The sequence below is a fragment of the Mastigoproctus giganteus genome, chromosome 2 (genome assembly GCF_048544385.1).
Source record: "Mastigoproctus giganteus isolate SK-2022 chromosome 2, ASM4854438v1, whole genome shotgun sequence".
Classification (NCBI taxonomy): domain Eukaryota; kingdom Metazoa; phylum Arthropoda; class Arachnida; order Uropygi; family Thelyphonidae; genus Mastigoproctus; species Mastigoproctus giganteus.
In genome coordinates this window covers 32,162,696-32,185,003 of record NC_143576.1, presented here as the reverse complement: position 1 = coordinate 32,185,003, position 22,308 = coordinate 32,162,696, and the positions used below count along the sequence as shown (strand labels likewise).

At 37.4% G+C, this 22,308-nt stretch overlaps 1 protein-coding gene across 1 annotated transcript in view; it reads right to left on the bottom strand.

Moving 5' to 3' along the window:
* Positions 1-22,308, bottom strand: part of LOC150089256 (protein FAM219A) — a 140,961-nt gene that overhangs the window by 42,850 nt on the left and 75,803 nt on the right. Inside the window, exon 3 of the mRNA XM_090389923.1 lies at positions 12,049-12,142. Coding sequence (XP_090246049.1) covers positions 12,049-12,142 — 94 coding nt within the window. The remainder of the gene's footprint in view (positions 1-12,048; positions 12,143-22,308) is intronic.

The window sequence follows — 22,308 nt, the reverse complement described above, 5'->3', positions numbered from 1 at the left end:
TTAGGTGTCTTCATATTTATCCACAATAAATATTACAAATGGAACAAAGAACAAATTCAAGTAACTGACTGACAATTTTTGTTTACAAAATATCAGTGTGCAGAAAACTACTCAAAAGCTTATCAAGAGGATCACTTAAAATAACTACACAAAAAAAAAGAAACAGAAAAATGTCTGTAATTGAAAATGTATTACATATTATATAATTAATATTTATTTAAATTTTAGTAATGAAATTATCTGTTTTACCTAGCAAGCTATTTAACACTTTCAATGCCACTTAATGTGAGAACTCATCCAATGTGCCGTAATTTTTGGACTTAAAAAAAAAAATCAACATTCCAACATTATCAGCATTCTAAAAGTTCATACATAATGATTAAAAATTAAAAATTTTGAATTCATTGCTAAAAGTGAACACATACTTTAGTGCAGAGCTGCCAATCAGAAAAAAATCTTAAAAATTTTATAAGTTTATTCATATACATAAACTAACGTCAACACAAGCAAAATATTAAACTGTGACACGTCTATAAAACAAACACAAAGTCCTACTGCAAAGCATTCACAATCAGTGTATCAATACTGAGTAGCTGTTAATTTCATGTGTCTTTACATTTACAACACTCGTTGGTTGACCGCTTAAAGGTGTTATAGTACCTACAAGATACATTTGGGTGTATCTTGAACACATTTGTGCAATGCAGCAAAAGGCTCAGACTGCTGTGTTATGAGGCAATGAATGTGTTAAATGCAGCTATGCTTAAAGGACTAATACATAATGGAATAATATAATACATCTACACTATAAAAGTTATTTACCTGAATATCAAGGAACACATGTAGAGAAGTCAAGCAAGTTATAATATTTTTCTGTGCATGTATAAACATTTTAAGTGAAAGTATTTGGCATTTAATATGTTAGTACCATATTAATAAAATGAAGAAAGGAAGCAAAAAGCCTATGCAATATCAGCTTTAAAGACAATAAAATAAAAAAGCTATTAATTGTAACCAAATTTTTATCTATTTCATTTTAATATTTATTTCATCCTCTTTATAGTTATAATCTTTCTAGTTCTAAAAGATTAGCTACCAGTTTATTCCAGCAGCCTAAATTCCTCCTTCACTAAAGACAAATTTTCTTATATCTAATCTTGTTCATCTTCTGTGTACTGCTTGAGAAAGAGAAGATAATCTAAGTGTTACTTTTAATGTCTTCAACACATCAATCAATTCACTATGCAGATGAGTTTCTAAACATGGTAATTTAGAGAAACTGTCTTCTTATTGTTGTTCCCTGTGCCTCTTTGAAAAGATCCAGTCTTGAAGTGCATTTCCAAAACTACATGCAATGCTCAGTTTAGCAGCACTTCATGCATTATACCAGGGGTATGCAAAGTGTGGGGCATGTTCCCCCCCACAAGGCGTAAAAAATTGGGGAGGAGGGGGGGGTGGACAAATTTTAAAACAAAACATAATATTAGAGAGTACAGTACTATTATTTTAACAGTCCCATTTTAGTGATTAAATTTTTTTTTTTTTTTCCCTTTTGTAAATATATGATTCCGTGTAAGCAGGTACTTACACAGAATTATATATCGTATCAACAAATGAATAAACATAATAAATGCATATATAGTTCCAGAATTTAACTGGTCAGTATATCATAAACTAAGAGTTAATAAATGTCTTACTTGTGAACTTGAAATGAACAATTTTTGAATTCTAACAGCAAGTAATTGTGAAATAAGTATTCATATTTATCCTGTAATGGATTTTCAAAACCATTACCGGGTGTGTATACACTGGTGTTCAAAGAAAGTGCATCATCTAGGAATTTCACATTCCTAATCCTTTTTTGCAATGGTATGTTACATTAACTTATAATGACTAGTATCACAAATAGAAATATAAACAAAAGATATTTATTAATAGTTAAGGCAAAGCTATGTAAATTTGACAGGTTCTCTCAAAATATTCCAAAATGAGCATTTGCAATCTTTATAAAACAGTTTTGGTAAACAAGACAATTATGGCTGAAATGTTATCAGAAGCCCTCAATTTGCTTCAAGTTTATCATTTTAAATGGAAAACAAAATGAAAAGTTCACCAGGTGCAAACTAATATTTAGTTGAACCACCTCTGGCTCTGATGACAGCAGCACACTATCAAGACTATCAAGACAAATTGACAACATCAATTTCTGAAGATAATCAACTGATAGTCCATGGTTCCAAACAGGAATTATGGCTTTCTGAAGTTTCATGAAGGGTCTTTGGTTTCTTTCTGGCAACTGCAGATGCCACACGATGCCAACAGTTCTCTATAGGAGTCAGGTCCGGGCTGTTTCCTGGCCAGGTAACAGTTGTAATGGATCGTTCTTCCAACCATTTTTTCACCTGTAACAAATGTAAACACATTGCTGCCGAACCTCTAATGCAGAAATGAATCTAAAGTAACTACAGAAGTTATTACTTATACTTTTCACCCGATAACAAGGAGCAAAGTTGTCCTGAAAGATGCAGTTACTTGGCCCGCTGAAATGGTCTTTAATGGTTGGTAGCAATTTGCCTTCCAATATAGCCAGGTATCCATTGGCATTTATGGAACCTTTTATAAACTGCAGGTGACCTACTCCAGGATACGAAATGCACCCACATATCATTTGGCTGTAGGGAATTTCACTGTATACACCATACAGTCTAGATGGTATTCTTCACCATGTCTACGGCAATTCATTTGCCACCCATCAGAGCCATGCAGGTTGAATTTCTTCTCATCTGAGAAAACAACTAACTTCCACTGCTTGGGGGTCCATTTGATATACTCCTTACACCAAATTAATCAGGCCTTTTTCATTTTTTGTGAGGAGGGGCTCCTTCTTAGGACTTAGGATGAGGAGCTACAAGTCCATTTTTGAAGAGGAGTCTTCTGACTGTTACTGCACTTGCTACCACTTCTGTATGTTCTTCCAATTCTCTTTTTTTCAGCTCAGATGAAGCAGCTTTACGGTTTTTAAGGCATAAGCACTTCAAACTGCAGTCCTGTTCTGGCGTAGAGACTTGTTTGCATCCAGTTCCATTTTTTCCTATCAGCAGAACCAGTATTCTTGAGTTTGGAAAGAAATCTACTCACTGTTGACTGACATTATAAGCAATATAATGGGAAGAACATCCTTCCTCACGTAAAGCAACAATAGCATTCTTTCTTCGTGGCATCAACTGCACGTAACTCGCCATCCTGACACAAGCAAGGAATGACTGCAACTCTTGCAGAGCGTGCTTATATAGCTGAAAGTAACAGCTGATGCAATATTACGTAATCACTACGTGTGCCAATCTTATCTGATGCAATATGTAAGAAATATTGCCATATGTGTACGTTATTCGGATGACAATTACAATTTTAAAAGGTGATGCATTTTCTTTGAACACCAGTGTATATATTAGATATATTTCAAATTAGTGGGTTTAAAAACTTTAAATGTCTATTTTTATTATTTTAATTATAACCAGTATTTGTGATATATGTTTATATTTTTAATATAATGGCCAAAAATGCTACCATGTGATATTATTCATTTATTATTGTAAGTGATTTCATTTCTTTTGTACTGTTATACACTGTTATTTAATTACTACATACACTGATGACAAAACATTATGACCAGCGAGTCGTTATGCAAATCGAAGCAACTGCAGGTGAACTACAGAGTGTCTGCGGGTCGGGACATGGTATAAAAAACACCTGATACTGAGCTCTGTTAATCAGTGTTACTCTTGTTGTTCAGATGGGAAAGGCAGCAGACTTAGGCGAGTTAGAAAAGGCCAAATTGTAATGGCTCGATGCTGGGTCAGAGCATATCTGAAATGGCACGGCTGGTGGGATGCTCACAGTCAGTCATGGTTAGTACCTAACGAAAGTGGTCCGAGGAGGGGAAACCCACTAACTTAATTACTAGTCCAACACCTCACCGGTCCACCACGGCTCATCAATGCTCAAGGTGAATGCTGGTGACAGGAGTAATGTGTCACAACACACAGTATACCAAACCCTGCTGAAAATGGGGCTGCATAGCCGCATGCCACTCCGAGTGCCCATGCTAACCACAGTTGACCGGCGACAGCGCCTACAATGGGCATGCGAGCATTGAAACTGGACAGTGAGTGATTGGAAGAAGGTCAAATGGTCTGATGAATCACGTTTCCTGTTGCACCATGTGGACGGCTGGGTACGTGTGCGTCGTTTACCTGGGGAAGTGATGGTGCCTGGATGAACCATGGGACGAAAACAAGCCGGTGTCATGCTTTGGGCTATGTTCTGTTGGGATATCCTGGGTCCAGTCATCCATGTGCCAGGCACTCTGACATCTACCACTTACCTAAACATCATTGCTGACCAGGTACACCCTTTAATGGCAATGGTCTTCCCTTCTGGCAGTGCCGTCTTTCAGCAGGATAATGCGGCATGCCACACTGAACGGATTGCTCGAGACTGGCCCGTGGAACATGAGGAAGACTTCCAGGTATTCCTCTGGCCTCCAAATTCCCTAGACATCAATCCCACCAAACATCTGTGGTTTGTGTTGGAATGGCAACTCTGATTTGCAGTGTCTCAACCATGGACTTTACAGGAGTTAAAGGATCTGCTGGTTACATGTTGGTACAAGATACCACAAGACACATTTAGAAATCTTGTAGCATCCATGCCTCGCTGGGTACGAGCTGTTTGGGCTGCACGTGGAGGACCAACATCATATTAGGTAGGTGGTCATAATGTTTTGGCTCATCGGTGTATATTGTTAGTTAGTAAACTAGCCAACAGGATTTTCACCACAAACAACTTAAATGCTGTTTTTAACCATTTTTTATGCATAGATTTTGAAAATCACCATGATAGTTTCACATCACGTCACAGTTATTAAATATAGAAGGAGTTATGTTTACCAAAATATGCCAATTTCACATAAGGTAGCCAGTAATGTAAGACATACTGATTTATTTTAACAGTATAAGCTAATTCTCTTAATTTAAGCAATTGATTCTGGCCGCAGTTTTCTTGTGATAAACATAATCAGACTTCTTCCTATGGTTCTTAGGTTCAAATTCCAATGCAACAATTTAATTCTCTTAATTTTAGCAATTGATTCTGGCCGCAGTTTTTTTGTGATAAACATAATCAGACTTCTTCCTATGGTTCTTAGGTTCAAATTCCAATGCAACAATTTACAATTTGAAGAGAGCACACTTAGTATTTTTGGTGAGGATTTTTGTAGGCTGCACCAAGGTTTTCCAAGTATTAACTGATCATGACATGTTCTCAGGGTTGTAAATCTATCCTCCAAACATAAACAGCCCCTCGAGAGTAGGAGGGTGTGGCCCGCAACCCATGCGGTAGCAATAAAATAATTTCAGGCTCTACCTGCCAATTTGCAAATATTTTTCCTTTCAGTGTTTTCACACAAGTAGAACTAGTAGGTTGCAACGTCTGTGCTGTGCAGTGATAAAAATTGAATTTATGTTGTTTTTATATTGTAGTGTTCAAAACTGAATTTACGTTTCCAGAAATTCATTTAGTGCTACAATGAATAAACAGACACATATGAAGTGTATCAATCGTCCAGACAATTTTTGCTATGTTTGTGGATGGTTTACCCCAGCGATTCCCAAACTGTGTGCTGCAGCGAACTCACAGGGGCATCGCGGGATATTTTAAATTTTCAAGGGAAACACAGTGATACTCGACATCTTTCAGACACCGTGCGAACTACTAGCTCGAGGTAGTTCCAATTTCAACATTACTTATTATATTGTTTGGATCTAACTACTTAATAAACTGAACTGTTAGATATTTCTTTTGGCCTGGGGCACTGTGAAAAAATTACTGAAACACTAAGGGTGCCACAAACAGAGAAAGTTTGGGAACCTCTGGTTTACCTCAAAGAAAAAATATCTATGACATTACAAAACTTTTGTATTCTTTTTATTTTGGATGTAAAATTTGTGATCAAGACAAACCTTGGGTGCCTCACATGTATTTTATTACCTGTACGACAAACTTGAGGAAGTGGTTACAGGACAAACTCAAAGCATTAAGTTTTGCAGTCCCTATGGTTTGGCGATCATTTAAGGTGGTAGTATATGGTTTTTCGGATAATAGGAAAGAAGAAAACTATGAAATGTTGATGTCTAATTTACTGGAGTGCTACAAAAAATGTTGTTGAAAATTCGTTTCCTTCATTCCCAATCTTCAATTTTTCCCTGAAAATCCGGGAGATGTCAGTGATGAACAAGGGGAGCAAGTTTCATCAAGATATTTCCACAATGGAAAAGCAGTACCAAGGTTGCTGGGATCCTGTAATGATGGGGGATTACTACTGGTTAATTGTGAGGGCGAGTAAGCAGAAATACAAGAGAAAATCCCTTAGTAGCAAATATTTTTAAGGACAATTACAGGTATGCTGATTATATATTATTGAAATACAACTATTTCACAATGATTTATGATATTTTTTCCGAAGTTAAATAGAGAACGTATAATATTTTTTTACACTTGTATTACAAACTTAAATTATATGAATATATTCCTTTATTTTAACATTAAACATTGGTACGACTTTTGATGTAGACATGATAGAGACTTTTTATGGTGATTTTCGGAATTGCCGTGTTTATTTCCTCCAGAAGCACATTTTCATTGCAGAGGTATGCAAAAATTTTTTTTTGTTGGCTAGTGTTATTATTTATTTACAGATAAACCAGTTATCTTGTTTATCTGTAGGCCGCCGTAGCCTAGTGGTCAGGCGCGCGGGTGCATAAGTACACGTGCCTTGAGCGACCGGGGTTCAAGCCTGTGACTGCTGAATACGGTGCTGTTTCTTGTATTCCATCTATCTTGTGAACTCCTCTGATCATTTGGTCATCCCGGAGTATAAACAGAAAATTTATTTATTTTATTTGTTTATATGTATATAAATAATCAATAAACAATAGAATGGTTAAATGTTTTTCAAATTGTAAACAGTTATTTTCATAATACATCAGGAATTGTTTCATTATTTACTTTATATTTTTAAAGTAAACATAATCAAAATGTGTCAAATTTGAATTCAAACAGGTATGTTTGGGGGGAGGGGATTACTAATTTCAACAATGGAAAGTGGGGTACAGTTTGCTCACCGCTGCTTTGAACAGAATGATCGCTTTGTCTCTATAGTTTCAGCATATATTATTGATATCAACCTCATATTACTACCCAAGAAGCCCATCTGCATGCTGAAGATTAAATTAATAAATTTAACCTTCATCATTAATTTAATCTTACAACAAGTTGTAGGATTTTAATAAATGTGAAACACCAATCAGTAATTGAATTTTACTACGAGAATGGAATAATTCTTAAATAACTCACAAGAACGTGCAAAATTATCTCACACTAGCAAGGCTTTTGTAGATTTACTGGATGATTGTTTTCTACAGCAGCATGTTTGGGAGACAACTAGACAACTTTGGGAGACAACTAAAGGAAACACTAGGTGGCAGTGATCACAGTGTACTGAAGTGGGATTTACTCAACGGGGTAACTACCATCAGGGGTAAAGGGAAGGGTTTTTGCTTTCGTAAAGGCGACTGTGGTCTGAGACAGTATTTAAATTCTATACGGTGAGACCAACTAATGATGTTACCAACAGCAAATTCAAAATTTGAGATACAGATAAATTAATGGGTGACATGAAAGCCTATGATAGATATAAGCTGGTCTGTAAACAAGTCCCAAAGGAGGTTAAGCAGGCAAAGGCAGATTACAAGAAATCTTTGGCAAAGGATGCAAAGAAAAACAGCAAAGAGTTCTTTACTTATAAACTCTAGAAGGAAGGGGGTGAATCAGATTGATCCACTGGATATTGATGGTTCAACTGTTGATGATCCTGCTCAGGTATCTAATAAACTAAATGAGTATTTTGCATTACATTCACACATGAGGAGTTATTCAGGAAGGGGAATGCCAGGGCTGAATTAAACTCCTGGCAGTGAGCTAGATGATTTTGTAATAACTGGGAGCAAAGTGGAGGAGAAATTGTTGAAGATAAACATAAGAAAGGCACCTGGGGTGAATGGGATCTATCCAGTTATATTAAAGGAGGCAGCAAAGGAAGTAAGGAAACCCTTAGCCATAATTATAAGAGCTTCCTTGGATTTAGGGGAGGTACCAATGGACTGCAGATGTGCAAAAAAAAAAAAATGTGCAAATGTAACCCCAATTTACAAAGGAGGATCAAAGGGGTGACAAGTAATTACAGACCTGTTAGTTTAACTTCTGTTCCAGGGAAATTAATGGAGGCACTTGTTAAAGAAGCACTGCAGGATCATCTAGACAAGACTTCATTCAGTTATAGCTCGGACAGAGCATGGGTTTGTTAAGGGGAAGTCTTGTCTGACCAATTTGATTGGATACTATATGGTCACAAAGGAACTGGATGCAGGGAATAACTTTGATATCATATATTTGGATCTTAGTAAGGCTTTTGATATTGTTGCACATGGAAGACTGCTACACAAATTGGAGCTGTGTGACATTGGAGGCAAATTGCTGCTATGGATAAAAGGATGGTTGAATGGGAGAAGACAGAGTGGTAATCAATGGACACTGCTCTTCATGGACTAATGTTATTAGTGGAGCCCTCAAGGTTCAGTGTTGGGTCCATTGTTGTTTTCTGTATTTATCAATGATACTGATGATGGTATATCAGGCTTAATGTCCAAGTTTGCAGACGATATGAAGGTTGGCAGGGTTGTTAATGACCCTAATAACAGTAGATATTGTTGCACATGGAACATGGAATTCTGCAACAGAATCTAGAAAATTTGAGATGGGCTGAGAGGTGGCAACTGAAGTTTAACATTTACAAATGTAAAGTACTGCATATGGGAAGCAGTAACCCCAGAGTAATGTATCAACTGTGTGGTACTACACTGACAGTGGTAGAGAACGAAAAGGACCTGGGGATGATTATGCAGGCAGATATGAATTTTTTCTGAGCAGTGCAGACGATCTGCAAGAGTAGCTCATGGTGTCTTGTTCCATGATATACAGAAATTTTTCTAGCAGGGATAAGGAGGCGATTATCTCCTCGTATAAGGCAATGGTCAGGCCACACCTTGAGTACAGGTAGTTCTTGCTTTACGAGTTCCAGGGTTTATGAGGTTTTTTTTGTTTTTTTTCAAATTACAAGTGTCAACAAAATTGAAAATATGAACGTTAATTGCAAAAAAATGAATGTTAAACATTCATAAATACTGCATTTCAAACCACGCGCCTAGCCATACAATTCAGTGTACGATATTAATCCGTTACCATCGTAATGTGAACCCAAATAACACATTGTTTTTTGGTAATTCATTCCACGATCTCGAAAGTTCAAATTTTCGCTATATAACTCCCTAAAAGGTCGTTTTTATAATGTAAATTGTATTAATCACCAATTCAAATCATTAAACACACTAAACTTTCAATGCTATCATATGTTATAAGAACCAATTTTGAAAGGCTTTGTGATATCTTTCTAAAGCACATTTCTGGAAGTCACGACCATAAAACAATTTGCACTTTCCGGTTTATTGGGCTTTTCTGTTACTGCAAGCAATTATAAATGGGCAGTAAACTCTATGTTATTGAATTTGTCAAAATACTAATAGCTGGAATTGTGTGGGATTTTACGTTATTATGGTGAAATGTGTTTGCCCTTTACTGAAATCTTCAATCGTATAAAAAACAAATAAATTTTCAGTATCTTCTCTTCATTCTTTTTTTTTTTTTTTTTTCCTGCTTCGTAAACTTGTTACTCCATGTAAATCATGTTAGTTGCAATTTGTGCATTCCGTTAAAATATGCTTATGCATGCTATTGAAATTTATAAAGAAAAGAGAAGATTATTTTGGAAATAAACACCTCTTGAAGCATTTCTGAAGATGACTCCTTGTGCAACAAACCAACGAGTGCCGAGCCAATAATGAGTGATCAACAAGTGTGCATTTAGTCGATGAAGAATAAACATTCTTTAACATTTGTAAGTCATATATAATTTGCTTGATTTTACAGGCTACGTTTTCATTTCTTTGGATAAATCAATCATTGTTTAAATATAAACTAATTAGCTAACTAATTTCATTGTTGATAATGTAACCCTAATTTTTAACATTAGGTCTATGGGAAATAAATTCCCGCTTTACGAGTTTTCGCTTTACATGCACACACTAGGAACAAATTAACTCGTAAAGTTGAGAACTACCTGTACTGTATGCAGGTCTGGAGGTCTCATTTTAGGAAGGATGTAGAGCTGCTGGAGCGAGTGCAGAGCAGGGCAACAAGTTTAGTGAATGGAACAAAGGGTTGCTCTTACGAAGAAAGGCTTAAGTTTTGCAAATTACAGTGTCTGGAGACTAGGCACCTGCGAGGTGATCTGATTATTATTATCATCAGCCATATGGTGCAAGGAAGCCTGATGCTTATGCTTCACCAGTCAAAAAAAAAATTCCTGAGTTACCGAGAGAGAGAGAGAGAGAGAGAGAGAGAGAGAGAGAGAGAGAGAGAGAGAGAGAATCAGAAGTAGAAAGGAGTCACCAAGAAGAGAAGAATGATACCTGGCTCAGGAACCTTGTGCCGAGGCCATACTCACAAGATGTGAGCCCCTGGGGTTGAAGTGTATGAAGCTTTGAATGGTTTAAGCATGCTCAATGCTGATGGGATTCTTTTCTTGCACAGAATAATCGCCTGAGAGGACATAAATTCAAATTGAGGAAAGATAGTTGTAGGATAGATGTGCGGAAGTTTGCCTTTAGCCAGCGTGTGGTTGATTGCTGGAACAAACTTCCATCTGTCATTGTAAATAGATTCAAGGCAGAACTAAACAAATATTTGGAGAGAGTGGATGGGTGAATTTAGAAGATTTGTGGTTTTTTTTTTTTTGGCTGATGCTCTATAAGCTTGCTTTCTTGCATCATGTGCCTTTACTAATGCTAATGCTATTTCCTATTCACGTCTTTTTTAAATTTTTAAATAAATTTTGGACTAAGCAATGCAAACAAGAAAGCAACTCAAGTGAGAATAGTACTTGATCTGAACAACCTGTGCACACAACCCCAATCAACCTAAACTAGGTGTGCATGACAGATGTATGAAAAGTGTCTATACTTGCGAGAAAACACAGCCTAGTCAAACAGCGTCTGGTAAATTTTAAAAGGAGAAAAGCCAAATCACATTAAACTTTCTGAGTGCTGACTCATTTCAGGAATGTCAAATCTATACTACTGTATTAAAAATCCAAGCATCTGACTGGGACTATAGCAAACTGTTGCTAGCAGTGAGACAAAAATGTAAACATTACATAAAACAGTTGTATAAATGTGCACCCACCAACAGCTAACAAACAGTATGTGATACATGAATACATCAACATGGAACAAATTAAACATGGCAAAGTAAATACTGATTTTCAAATCCCACAGAATGCAGTGTTTATTGAATAGAATCATGTCTTTCATTCCCTGTACAACATGTCTTTTAAACAATACATTAGAATGACATTTTCTATTTGGCTCCTTTATGCTAGTGAATCATTCCAAATTCAACAATTGGACAAATACATTAAAGCTCGTCTCTTACATCAGTTGCATTGCTGGAAGAATGTCTTCCAGCAATGACAGTTAGCACTGCTTGGGAGTCTAAAATGCTGATGGAGCTGACATTAATGTCCCACTTGTGAGTAGAGTCAGCTGAATTTAAGAAAAGTCTGATTGTTCTGCAACAACAAACTTCTTTGCTTGCACCTTCATGATGAGATGTTATAACCCATGTTTATCCCCATATGTAAGGTCAAAAACACTGCACCTAGTATACGGGAGGGGACCACTCCAGTGTGAACCAATGTAAGTATGAGCTTGGGGGGGGGGGGTAAACTAAAATAAAATAAAAAATTAGTTTCTACAGTTCCATATTTTTTGTATTCAAGTAGACAACTTTTCTAGCACTTCTCATATATTTCTCTACCTGTTTCGAGGGATCAGAGATTTCTTTGGCTGCAAGTCAATCACACCAACCTGTGCATGTTGCCTGATTTTCTTGGCTTCTTGAATTTGTTTCTCTGAAAGCATGGTTAGATTGCATTAATTTAAAGTGGATAAAAATTATATGTAAATTTCAATTGACAATGATTTCATTAAAAAAGGTAAGCTCTGAACATCAGCAAGGTCATTCCATATACTAGACTAACATATTGGTTTAAAATGTTTTCCCAACAAGGATACATTTCTATTTTGACATACTTATTTACTGTGCAACCCTTTAGCATTTCATACATTGTGTTTGCAAACATTAATAGAAAAAATGATGCTGTATTGCATGACAGACCTTTTCACCGAAGGAAGGAATATCGGGAAAAATAAAAATAGCAATATTTGTGATTGTTAAATTTTTTTTTGTAGCAGTAAAGTACAGGACACTTGTAATTTACAACTGGGTTGAGTTCCTGGAATGCGTGTGTAAACAAAGATTCACGCATATTAAGACCCATTATCCCACAGATTCTGTGAAAACTTAAATAATCACCAACATAAAAATTTTTGGGCTTATTTTATGCAGATAAATTAAAATTAATAGAATTTTTTTTAGTTAATTTTTTTAGAATTTCTAGAATTTTTTTTAATTATAGAATTTTTTAAATTAACATAAACAAGATAGAATTAAATGAAATATATAACAAAAAATTTCATATAGTGTATGCAGAAAAAACTAATTTTGTAAAAAATTCAAGTTACCTGTTATAGCAGTAAAAATATACCAGCAAGGTGAACATAAAAAACTAAAATGAAAAACATTGTACTTGCTTAAATATAAAAGAACTTCACTGACTGTGTTCTTTTGATTCCTTGAGTTAGCAATCAATTTTGTAAATGTTTTTTTTTTAATCCTGCATGAACACTGTTATTTTAACTTTTGTGTATAAGGTTTATTTTACTATTATTATCTATATTACAAGAGTGCATTATTTCAAATTCATACAAAATAAGACTGCATAAATCACCACTGTATTGTATTCATTTGTTATAGTAAGTAGAGATTTTAAAAATACATAGTACCAGTGCTTTTTTTGTATAAAAATAGATGCCGGTACTCATTCTTTGCTATGAGGAAAATTTAAAATTAAAAAGGATATGAAAAGTACTCTGAAAACTTTTTTTTTCCTGATATTGTTACTTTAGTAGTAATGTTTTAGGATTAAGAACAACAAATTTAGTATATTAACAGTTTATTACGCATAAATTTATTATTCAAGTATATAAAAAAAGAATTAAATGTGAGTAAAATAAGTAAATAAATCGGTCAACTACTGAGTGCCGGGCACTCCGGATGAAAGGATCCATAGTCACGAATGGTCGTTAGTGTAGTATCTCAAATAGAGAGCTTTATGATAATAAAGCTCTCTATTTGATAATAAAGCTCTCTCTATTCACGAAAAAAAAGTTTCCAGTACCCCGGCTTGGCTTAAAACCAAGGAACTAATGAAAATGTTGTCTATTAGAGAATTTCCAGTTGTGAATGACAAGGGTGGGAGAAGCGACTCCGACTTCTTCCTGGAGAAGCGATTAAACTCTTGGGGGAGAAGGTGAGGGCTATGCAAGGCTCCGCGCAGGTGCCTACCGACCACCGGCACCTCAATGCTGGCTCTGAGTACCTCCTTGCCGGGACAACTCTGGCTTTGAAAATTTTTAAAAAATACTTTTCTTCTCAAAATTTATAAATGACCTTTATAGAATTATTAACTAACTATTTAGCAACCTTTTTGTCATCAAAAGGAGAGTTACTTAGTACAAAGAAGCTCGCTATCAAAGTGCAATAATTTTTTTTTTAAATTTTAACAAAAAAAGTAAATGATCGATTTCAATTGGAATAGTTTTCCCTTGATAAGCATTGAATAATGCATAGCTAATGTGATTTTTAAATTTTTAGCTCCATAGGGACGGAAATAGGGGAGGACACGAAAATTACTCACATTTTCCTGTCTGGCGCTGCCATTTTTAATTTTAAATTACATTTTAAACCTACTTGTTGAGCTCTTTCCAACGGTGTATAATAAATAAGCTATAGGTTGTTGACAACATTTTTATCCCCCCACATTTTACCCCTCCATTTCTCAGACAAATTTTTGTCAACAACAATCAATATGGCATTATGTTGGCCTACATGATGTACAAACCCATGCAAAATTTCGAGTCAATAGGTTGAGTGGTTCCAGAGATACAATGCTGCGACGGACAGACAGACAACCGAGTGACATTATAAGGTTCTTTCGTTAGACTATGGACCCTAAAAATAATAAGTAAAAATAAATAACATAAGTAAAATTAATTTCATAAAGTTTTTGTAGAATATTCCAAATTTTTATTAAGTTCTCATCCGACACCCTATGCCGACTTCTTTTCTTCCTCTTTGTGTGTCGGTTGCTGAATGACGTTTCTGAAGCAGCCACGAATTGACATATTTTGCTGGATCAAAGCAGGTCAGCGGTTTCTTAAAATTGCAGGTCAGGAGGCCTGCAATTTTAAGAAACAGTAGTGAAGAAACTATTTTTGTCATCAACGAAGCTCTTGTTGGGCTGGCGATAAGATTCATTTGTGAAAATCCTCGTTTACATTGACTCGATGAAATTGGTATCGTACTCAGAGCATCCATCAAATGCAATTAGGTATTCCCGAAATCCACGAATTGTATCTCTTTCATTTAACTGTAACCTAATTAGGTATTCCCGAAATCCACGAATTGTATCTCTTTCATTTAACTGTAACCTAATTGACAACTTTCTAACTTCATTTTCACCAAATGGCAACAATTCTTGTTTAGAAGGTTTAAACCTCCGTTGTCCTTGTTTTCCTTTTCTCGTCAACAATGTTTTCATTCGTTCCTAAATTTGAAAATTTTCTTCTTTCTTTTTTTTTTTTTTTTTTGAAACTGTCCAAAATGTTAGTGTCATTCGGATATTCAGGTACTGTGATCATGTAAACAGAGATAAGGAAAATTTACAGAAAAATGTCGATAATGCACATCCGCAAAAGAACAGATGATTATTTTTCAGGGTAAAAGAAAATTGCTCTCTCCTAATTCTCGAATGGGGCACTTACAATTGATTCGCAGCGGTGTCCAACCTACAGCCTGCCCGGAAAGTCAACTAAATCAGCATAAAGAAATCTACCTTTGAATATGGCCCCAGTACAGGAAACGTTTGAACACCACTGCACTAGGTGGGCCAGAGCCCATTGGGAATACTCCTTGATCTGCTCACTGTTGACCAGCACGAATTCTCCATACGTAGGACAGGTGGTCCGATAGGTTTTACCAGGTATCACTAAGTTGCAGAATCGTAATCACTTTAGCTCTCTTAATTCGCACAGCAGCACTAATTGCCTAAATTGCCCGAAGGCCAGAAATGCAAACAGTGCATAGCGAGTTAATTCTCTCCTAATCTGTTCACTATATGAAAATTTTCTTCGCTCAACAGAAACTGTTTTAAACGTTATTTCCAAGGGGAATTCAAAATAATTCGCTATAAAAGGACTTCGTTAAACAGAGGTCTGACTAATTTATAATTATGAAAAAGGTTATACAGTTTTATGTAGAAAATATCTTAACAACAGACAGTGAAAAATGCAAATTTAGTTAAATAATTTTAAGCCTATTTGAATAGTAGCATTAGCATTAGTAGAGGCATTTGATGCAAGAAAGCAAGCTTATGCAGCATCAGCAAAAAAAAAAAAAAAGTAAAATAAATAAATAAAAAATAACCACTTCCACTTCACCCCTCTGTTCATTCGAAATACCTGTCCAGCTGAGCCTTAAACTTATTTAGGCTATCAACTTCCACGACAAGGGATGGAAGTCTGTTCCACCTACCAACCACCCGCTGGCTAAAGGCAAATTTCCGCACATCTATCCTACATCTGTCTTTCCTCAATTTGAATTTATGCCCTCTCAGGTGATTATTCTGAGCAAGAGGAAGAATCCCATCAGCATTGAGCATGCTCAAACCATTCAAGGCTTTGTACACCTCTATCAGATAACCTCGCTGGTGCCTAGTCTGCAGACACTGTAATTCGCAAAACTTAAGCCTTTCTTCGTAAGAGCACCCCTTTGTTCCATTCACTAATCTTGTTGCCCTTCTCTGTACTCGTTCCAGCAGCTCTACATCCTTCTTGAAATGAGGCCTCCAGGCCTGTATACAGTACTCTAGGTGTGGCCTGACCATTGCCTTATACAAGGGAATAATCACCTCCTTAACCCTGCTAGAAAAATTCCTATATATCATTGACAATACACCATGAGCTACTCTTGCAGCCCGTCTGCACTGCTCAGAGAACTTCATATCTGCCTGCACAACCACCCCCAGGTCCCTTTCATTCTCTACCACTGTCAGTGTAGTACCACAGAGTTGATACGTTGCTCTGGGGTTGCTGTTTCCCATGTGTAGTACTTTACATTTGTCAATGTTAAACTTCATTTGCCACCTCTCAGCCCATCTGCTCAACCTTTCCAGATCCTGTTGCAGCAGCATAGTGTCAGTAGTGTCCTTGACAACCCTTATAATATCAAAGTATATTATAAGGGTTGACAACCCTTATAATATCAAAGTTATTCCCTGCATCCAGTTCTTTTGTGACTGCATCATAGTATCCAATCAAATTGGTCAGGCAAGACTTCCCCTTAACAAAACCATGCTGTGTCCGAGCTATAACTGAAGTCTTGTCTAGATGATCCTGCAGTGCTTCTTTCACCAGTGCCTCCATTAAATTTCCGGGAACAGAAGTTAAACTCACAGGTCTATAATTACTTGTGTCAGCCTTTGATCCTCCTTTGTGAATTGGGGTCACATTTGCACATCTCCAGTCCATGGGTACCTCCCCTGAGTCCAAGGAAGCTCTCATAATTATGGCTAAGGGTTTGCTTACTTCCTTTGCTGCCTCCTTTAATATAACTGGATAGATCCCATCCACCCCAGGTGCCTTTCTTGTGTTTATCTTCAACAATTTCTCCTCCACTTTACTCTCAGTTATTACAATGTTCTCTAGCTTACTGCCAGAGTTGAATACACCTCTGGCATTCCCCTCGCTGAATAACTCCTCATGTGTGAATGTCGATCCAAAATATTCATTTAGTTTGTTAGCTACCTGAGCAGGATCATCAACAGTTGACCCATTGATATCAAGTGGACCAATCTGATTCATCCCCCTCCTTCTAGAGTTTACATAAGTAAAGAACTCTTTGCTGTTTTTCTTCGCATCCCTGGCCAAGGATTTCTCGTAATCTGCCTTCGCCTGCCTAACCTCCTTTGTAACTTGGTTACAGATCAACTTGTATCTATCATAGGCTTCTGTGTCATGTGTTAATTTATATGTATCCCATGCATTTTTCTTCTCTGCCATATGCCTCATTAGTTCATCTAACATCCATTTAGGCCTAAACCTTGAAAAATATTTCTTAGTTGGTATGTAAAGCCTAGTAGCTTCCAAAATAAGTTCTTTGAATGCTTCCCATTTTGAATTTGCTGTTGGTAACATCATCAGTTGATCCCACTGTATAGAATTTAAATACTGTCTCAGTCCATCGTAGTCGCCTTTAAAAGCAATACCCCTTCCCTTTACCCCTAATGGTAGTTACCTCTTTGAGTAAATCCCACTTCAGAACACTGTGATCACCACCACCTAATGGTTCATTTATCTGCAGATTCTTAATGCATGAAGAATCACTACTGATAATCAAATCAAGAGTATTACTCCCTCTAGTTGCCTCCCGAACATGCTGATGTAGAAAACAATCATCCAATAAATCCACAAAAGTCTTGCTAGTGTGTGAGTGACCAGCCCCCAAATTCCAGTCAATATCTGGGAAATTAAAATCCCCCATTATAAGACTCTCTGATTTACTGGCCCACTATTTCTCTGTACAGTTTCTTATTATACTCATCAGAGTCATTAGGCCTATAGCACACTCCTACTCTCAATTTTGATCTCCCAATGCTTATGTCACACCAAACTGACTCGACACTGCACTGTCCAGCGATGTCCACTGGCTTCACTTCCTTGGATTTTATGTGTTTCTTAACTAATAGCATAACCCCTCCTCCCTTCCCATCCTGTCTATCCTTTCTGTAGACATTGTACTCCCAAATTCCAGTTCTGCATTCCTTATATCTGTGTGACACCACGTCTCTGATATCCCAACAATATCTGCCTTTGATGTTTTGAGCAATACCTCAAATTCATCAAATTTATTTACTAAACTCCTAGCATTGGTGTACACGCAAGTATACATGCACTTGCTCTTCCTCTTAGCCACCCTAACACAACCCATGTGTTTACTTGTACCCACATGATTCCCAGCAGTCTCTGAAATATCCTGCATCTTATTTTCCAGGCTGCTGCTCATTCCAATAGAAGCAGTGCAAGAATCACTTTCTTCTCTGCCAGTGGCTACTGTTAATCTATTAGTCCTTGTATCCCACCAATCTAGCAGTTGTCCGACCCACCTAACACTGCCTCGATAGCATCAGCAAACATTCCTGCACCCTTTCTATTTAAGTGTATCCCATCCCTGTAGAAGCAGTCTCTCCTGTTAACAAGTACAGACCAGGCTGAAAAAAATTCTACCCCTTGAGCCCAGCACAATCTTTCCAAGGCCGAATTGATCGACAGGGCTCTCATCATATACTCCCTCCTATCGTGTCTGGGCAGAATTGCAGACACTTTCAAATTCAACCCTAATTTACGGCTTTTTTTCATCAGTGACCTGTACTTGTTAAGTAATTCCGCTGGTCTCCTACTCTTAATATCATTAGTGCCAACGTGTACAACTATATCACCTTTTGTGCCCTTAAAAGATGATATCTGCTCTACAACGTCATCAACCTTTGCCCCTGGCAGACATACCCCTGGTCCTGTTCCACCTATCCTTTTTACAGAGCATGTTCCCCGTTTCCCTGACAATAGAGTCACCAACAACTACTAGTTCCTTTGGGACCAGTGCATTCTGCCTTGGGGGTTGCCGCTGTGTTGCGCGATGACCAAGTGCAATCTCTGGCATTGGTGTGGGCAGCTGAGAGCTTGATGGGCCCCTCACTTGTAATCCTTCGAGGGCATCCACCCTGTCCTTCAAGCTCTCATATAGGCCCATAATGCTGAGTTGTCGCCTGATTTCCTTACACTCCTTGCATCGCGCACATACAAAGACATCCCCCATGGCAGTATCATGTCCCATACCTGACTGCTCCGCAAACATCAAGCAAATAGTGCATCTTAAAAGGCTGTGATTCAGAGGGCAACTGCCCCCCTCAGTTCTCCCCTGAGCCACAGCATTCCCATTAGCTTGAGCCTTTTGCTTTGCTGCTCTGGTTTGAGTCATGATTTCGATTTACTTTCAATAAAATTTCAATTTCAGTACAAAATTAAATCCTAAACTTGTATCCCAACACAGTTATAACGCTATATTTATGTTTCAGTAACGAGTGTTATCTACAAAATCTACGAGTGTTATCTACAAAATCTACGAGTGTTATCTACGAAATATTTATGTTTCAGTAACGAGTGTTATCTACGAAATATGTATGTTTCAGTAACGAGTTATCTACGAAATCCCTTTATATAACTTCCGTATCAAGTTATGTATTAATTATTTATTTTTACTAATTATTTATGTTACGTAACCTAAGTGGTTATATGTATAGTTAAAAGTACAATTTAATTGCCAATGAAGTTCGACAAGATTAATAGATTTTGCTGATTAATTTTCGCGTAACAATGGCGGCTATTTACGAACGGTAAAAACGTGGATTTGATACCCTTTCCGATACTAAGTAATACCTACAAAACCTCTATCTAAGTTACTTTAAACTTAAGTACCGTAAATAGGAATATAAAGCTACTCTAGAAAATAAATCAGAAAAAACTTCTCTGTTCCAAGAGCGGCAGAAAGGCACATCCGCACAGGCAACTCTCGTCCTCAAAACTCATGTGAAAGGTAAACTCATGTGAAATGAAGTAGGTAAACATGTGAAAAAAAATTTACGGAATATTACAAATTTCAAAGTGCACTGCATCCAAATGTCACTGTTAATAAAGGTGCCAGTATGCCGTACCGTTCAAAAAAAAGCACTGCATAGTATACACAATATACATACGACCAGATATGGCACAAGCCTCACCACAGGATGACTAAATGCAGCTAATGGGGAGAAACCCTGGGATCTGCAACAAATACACAAAGAGTACTTGTCCTTTCTGTACAATCTTGTAATTTACAGTAGTACAATGCATGAAAGTGTGATTGATGTAACAATGGCCACAAATGCTATTGCACACAAGTTCATAAATTGAAGGGTGCAGGAAACCTGGACCAAGTCCAACCCACTGTGCAATCACTTTCCAAATGGTTCATCAGTTAGATCTGATTCCCCATCCCCAAGTATGTGATATTGTCAGGTATAATATTAATGAGGCAAAGTGGAACAAATTTACTGAAGCACTGAATTCTAGCTTTCAAAGAATCTCCCTATAACATAATAATTGATTAAACCATGATGAACAGGTGTCTAAATTTAATAAACTAATTATAAAGGCTATTGATGCCACCTTTAGAAAGCAAAGGCCAGAACAAATGCAGTGCCCTGGTGGTGTCCTGAACTGGAAAACCTCTGGTGAATGGTGCACCAGGCAAGGAAGCATTTTCTAAGATCTAGATCTAGTTGGCCTCCAGCTGAGATAATGTCCAAAGGGAAACATATTGCTCCCTGAGAAATAACTATACGCAACTAATAAGACAAAAGAAACATGGAGGGCTCTTGTCGGTACCTCCAGTAATGTGGACCTCTGGGGTGTGATTTTTGATTTGATTTGGTAGTTGTTGGCGCATCGGCTTCTGTGGCCATATTGCACCTCCCAAGGTTTTTGCAGTACTTTGATCCAAGCCCGAGGCGGGAATCGAACCCACGACCTTTGGGTTGCCGGGCAGGTACTTTACCCACTCAGCTAGCCCGGTCGGCCCTCTGGGGTGTTGTATACTGCATAGATACCAACAAGCTGCCAAAAGGTGATGTAGTTCACACCAGTGATACTATGACAGGACTGTCAATATATACTTGGGATGGAACAGTCAATAATATCCTTGATTCTCTGTTCCCAGATAATGACCAAGCACTCACATATGAACAAATCAACATCTGCAATGAGAATGAGGTCTATGTATCTCCAGATATAGAACCCCCCCCCCCTTCACAATAGTAGAACTAACAAACAATCATAATAGAACCAAGGTAAAGAAATGCTCTGGCCACAACTGAATTTAACCTAAATGATAAAAATTCATGCCAAAGGTCAGTCTCAACATTTACTCTTGTTGTTGTTGTTTTTGGTTTTTAGGAGCATTAGCAACTAAGGCCATATTGCTCCGGGATATGCGGTGGTCATTCCCTGACTTTTCCGCATCTTCCGTATTTGGTGGTGACGGGCTCGAACCCCGGTCTAATCAAGAAGCGTGTGCTACGCACTGCTGCTCCTTCCCACCTGGCTACGGAGGCTCAACATTTACTCCAACTATTTAATAACTGTCTAAGTAAAATTATATTTCCCACCACATGGAAACTGGCAAACCTGAGATTAATCTTAAAGAATCAGAAAAACCTCCAAACTGATTCCTAAATCATACAGGCCAATAGCCTTGTTACCAGTTCTGGGTAAAGTATTGGAACGGCTCAGTATACCGCTTAGAAACACATTATCTGAATGCAGACTTCCAGTCGGACAGATAGTTTGGCTTCAAACTAGGATGTTTGACTGAAGATGAAATGAGCAAACTAATGAGTGCAGCTCAAACCACCCATGAAACTTATATGCTGGCCATTTCAATTGACCTTTTCTGGTGTCTTTGATACCTTATGGTGGTCCAGCATCCTCAGGAGAATACACCATACTAGTATTCCATTAGATTTCAATGTATACAGTGAAATGTTACTCGTGGATGCCCTCGGGGTTCAGTGCTGGGTCCCTGTTTTTGGAACCTGGTGCTGGACAAGTTCCTGGACACTGACACAGGCAAAGGTCACCTTTGCAGATGACCTTGTTCTCCTTGTGAAGGGTAATACTAGAAAGGCTCTGGAAGACCAGGCAAATCATGCCTTGAACCTTCTACAGAACTGGGCACAAACCTATAAGATGGTATTTTCTAGTACAAAAACTAAATCCATCCTACTAAAAGGCATATTAAGAAGAT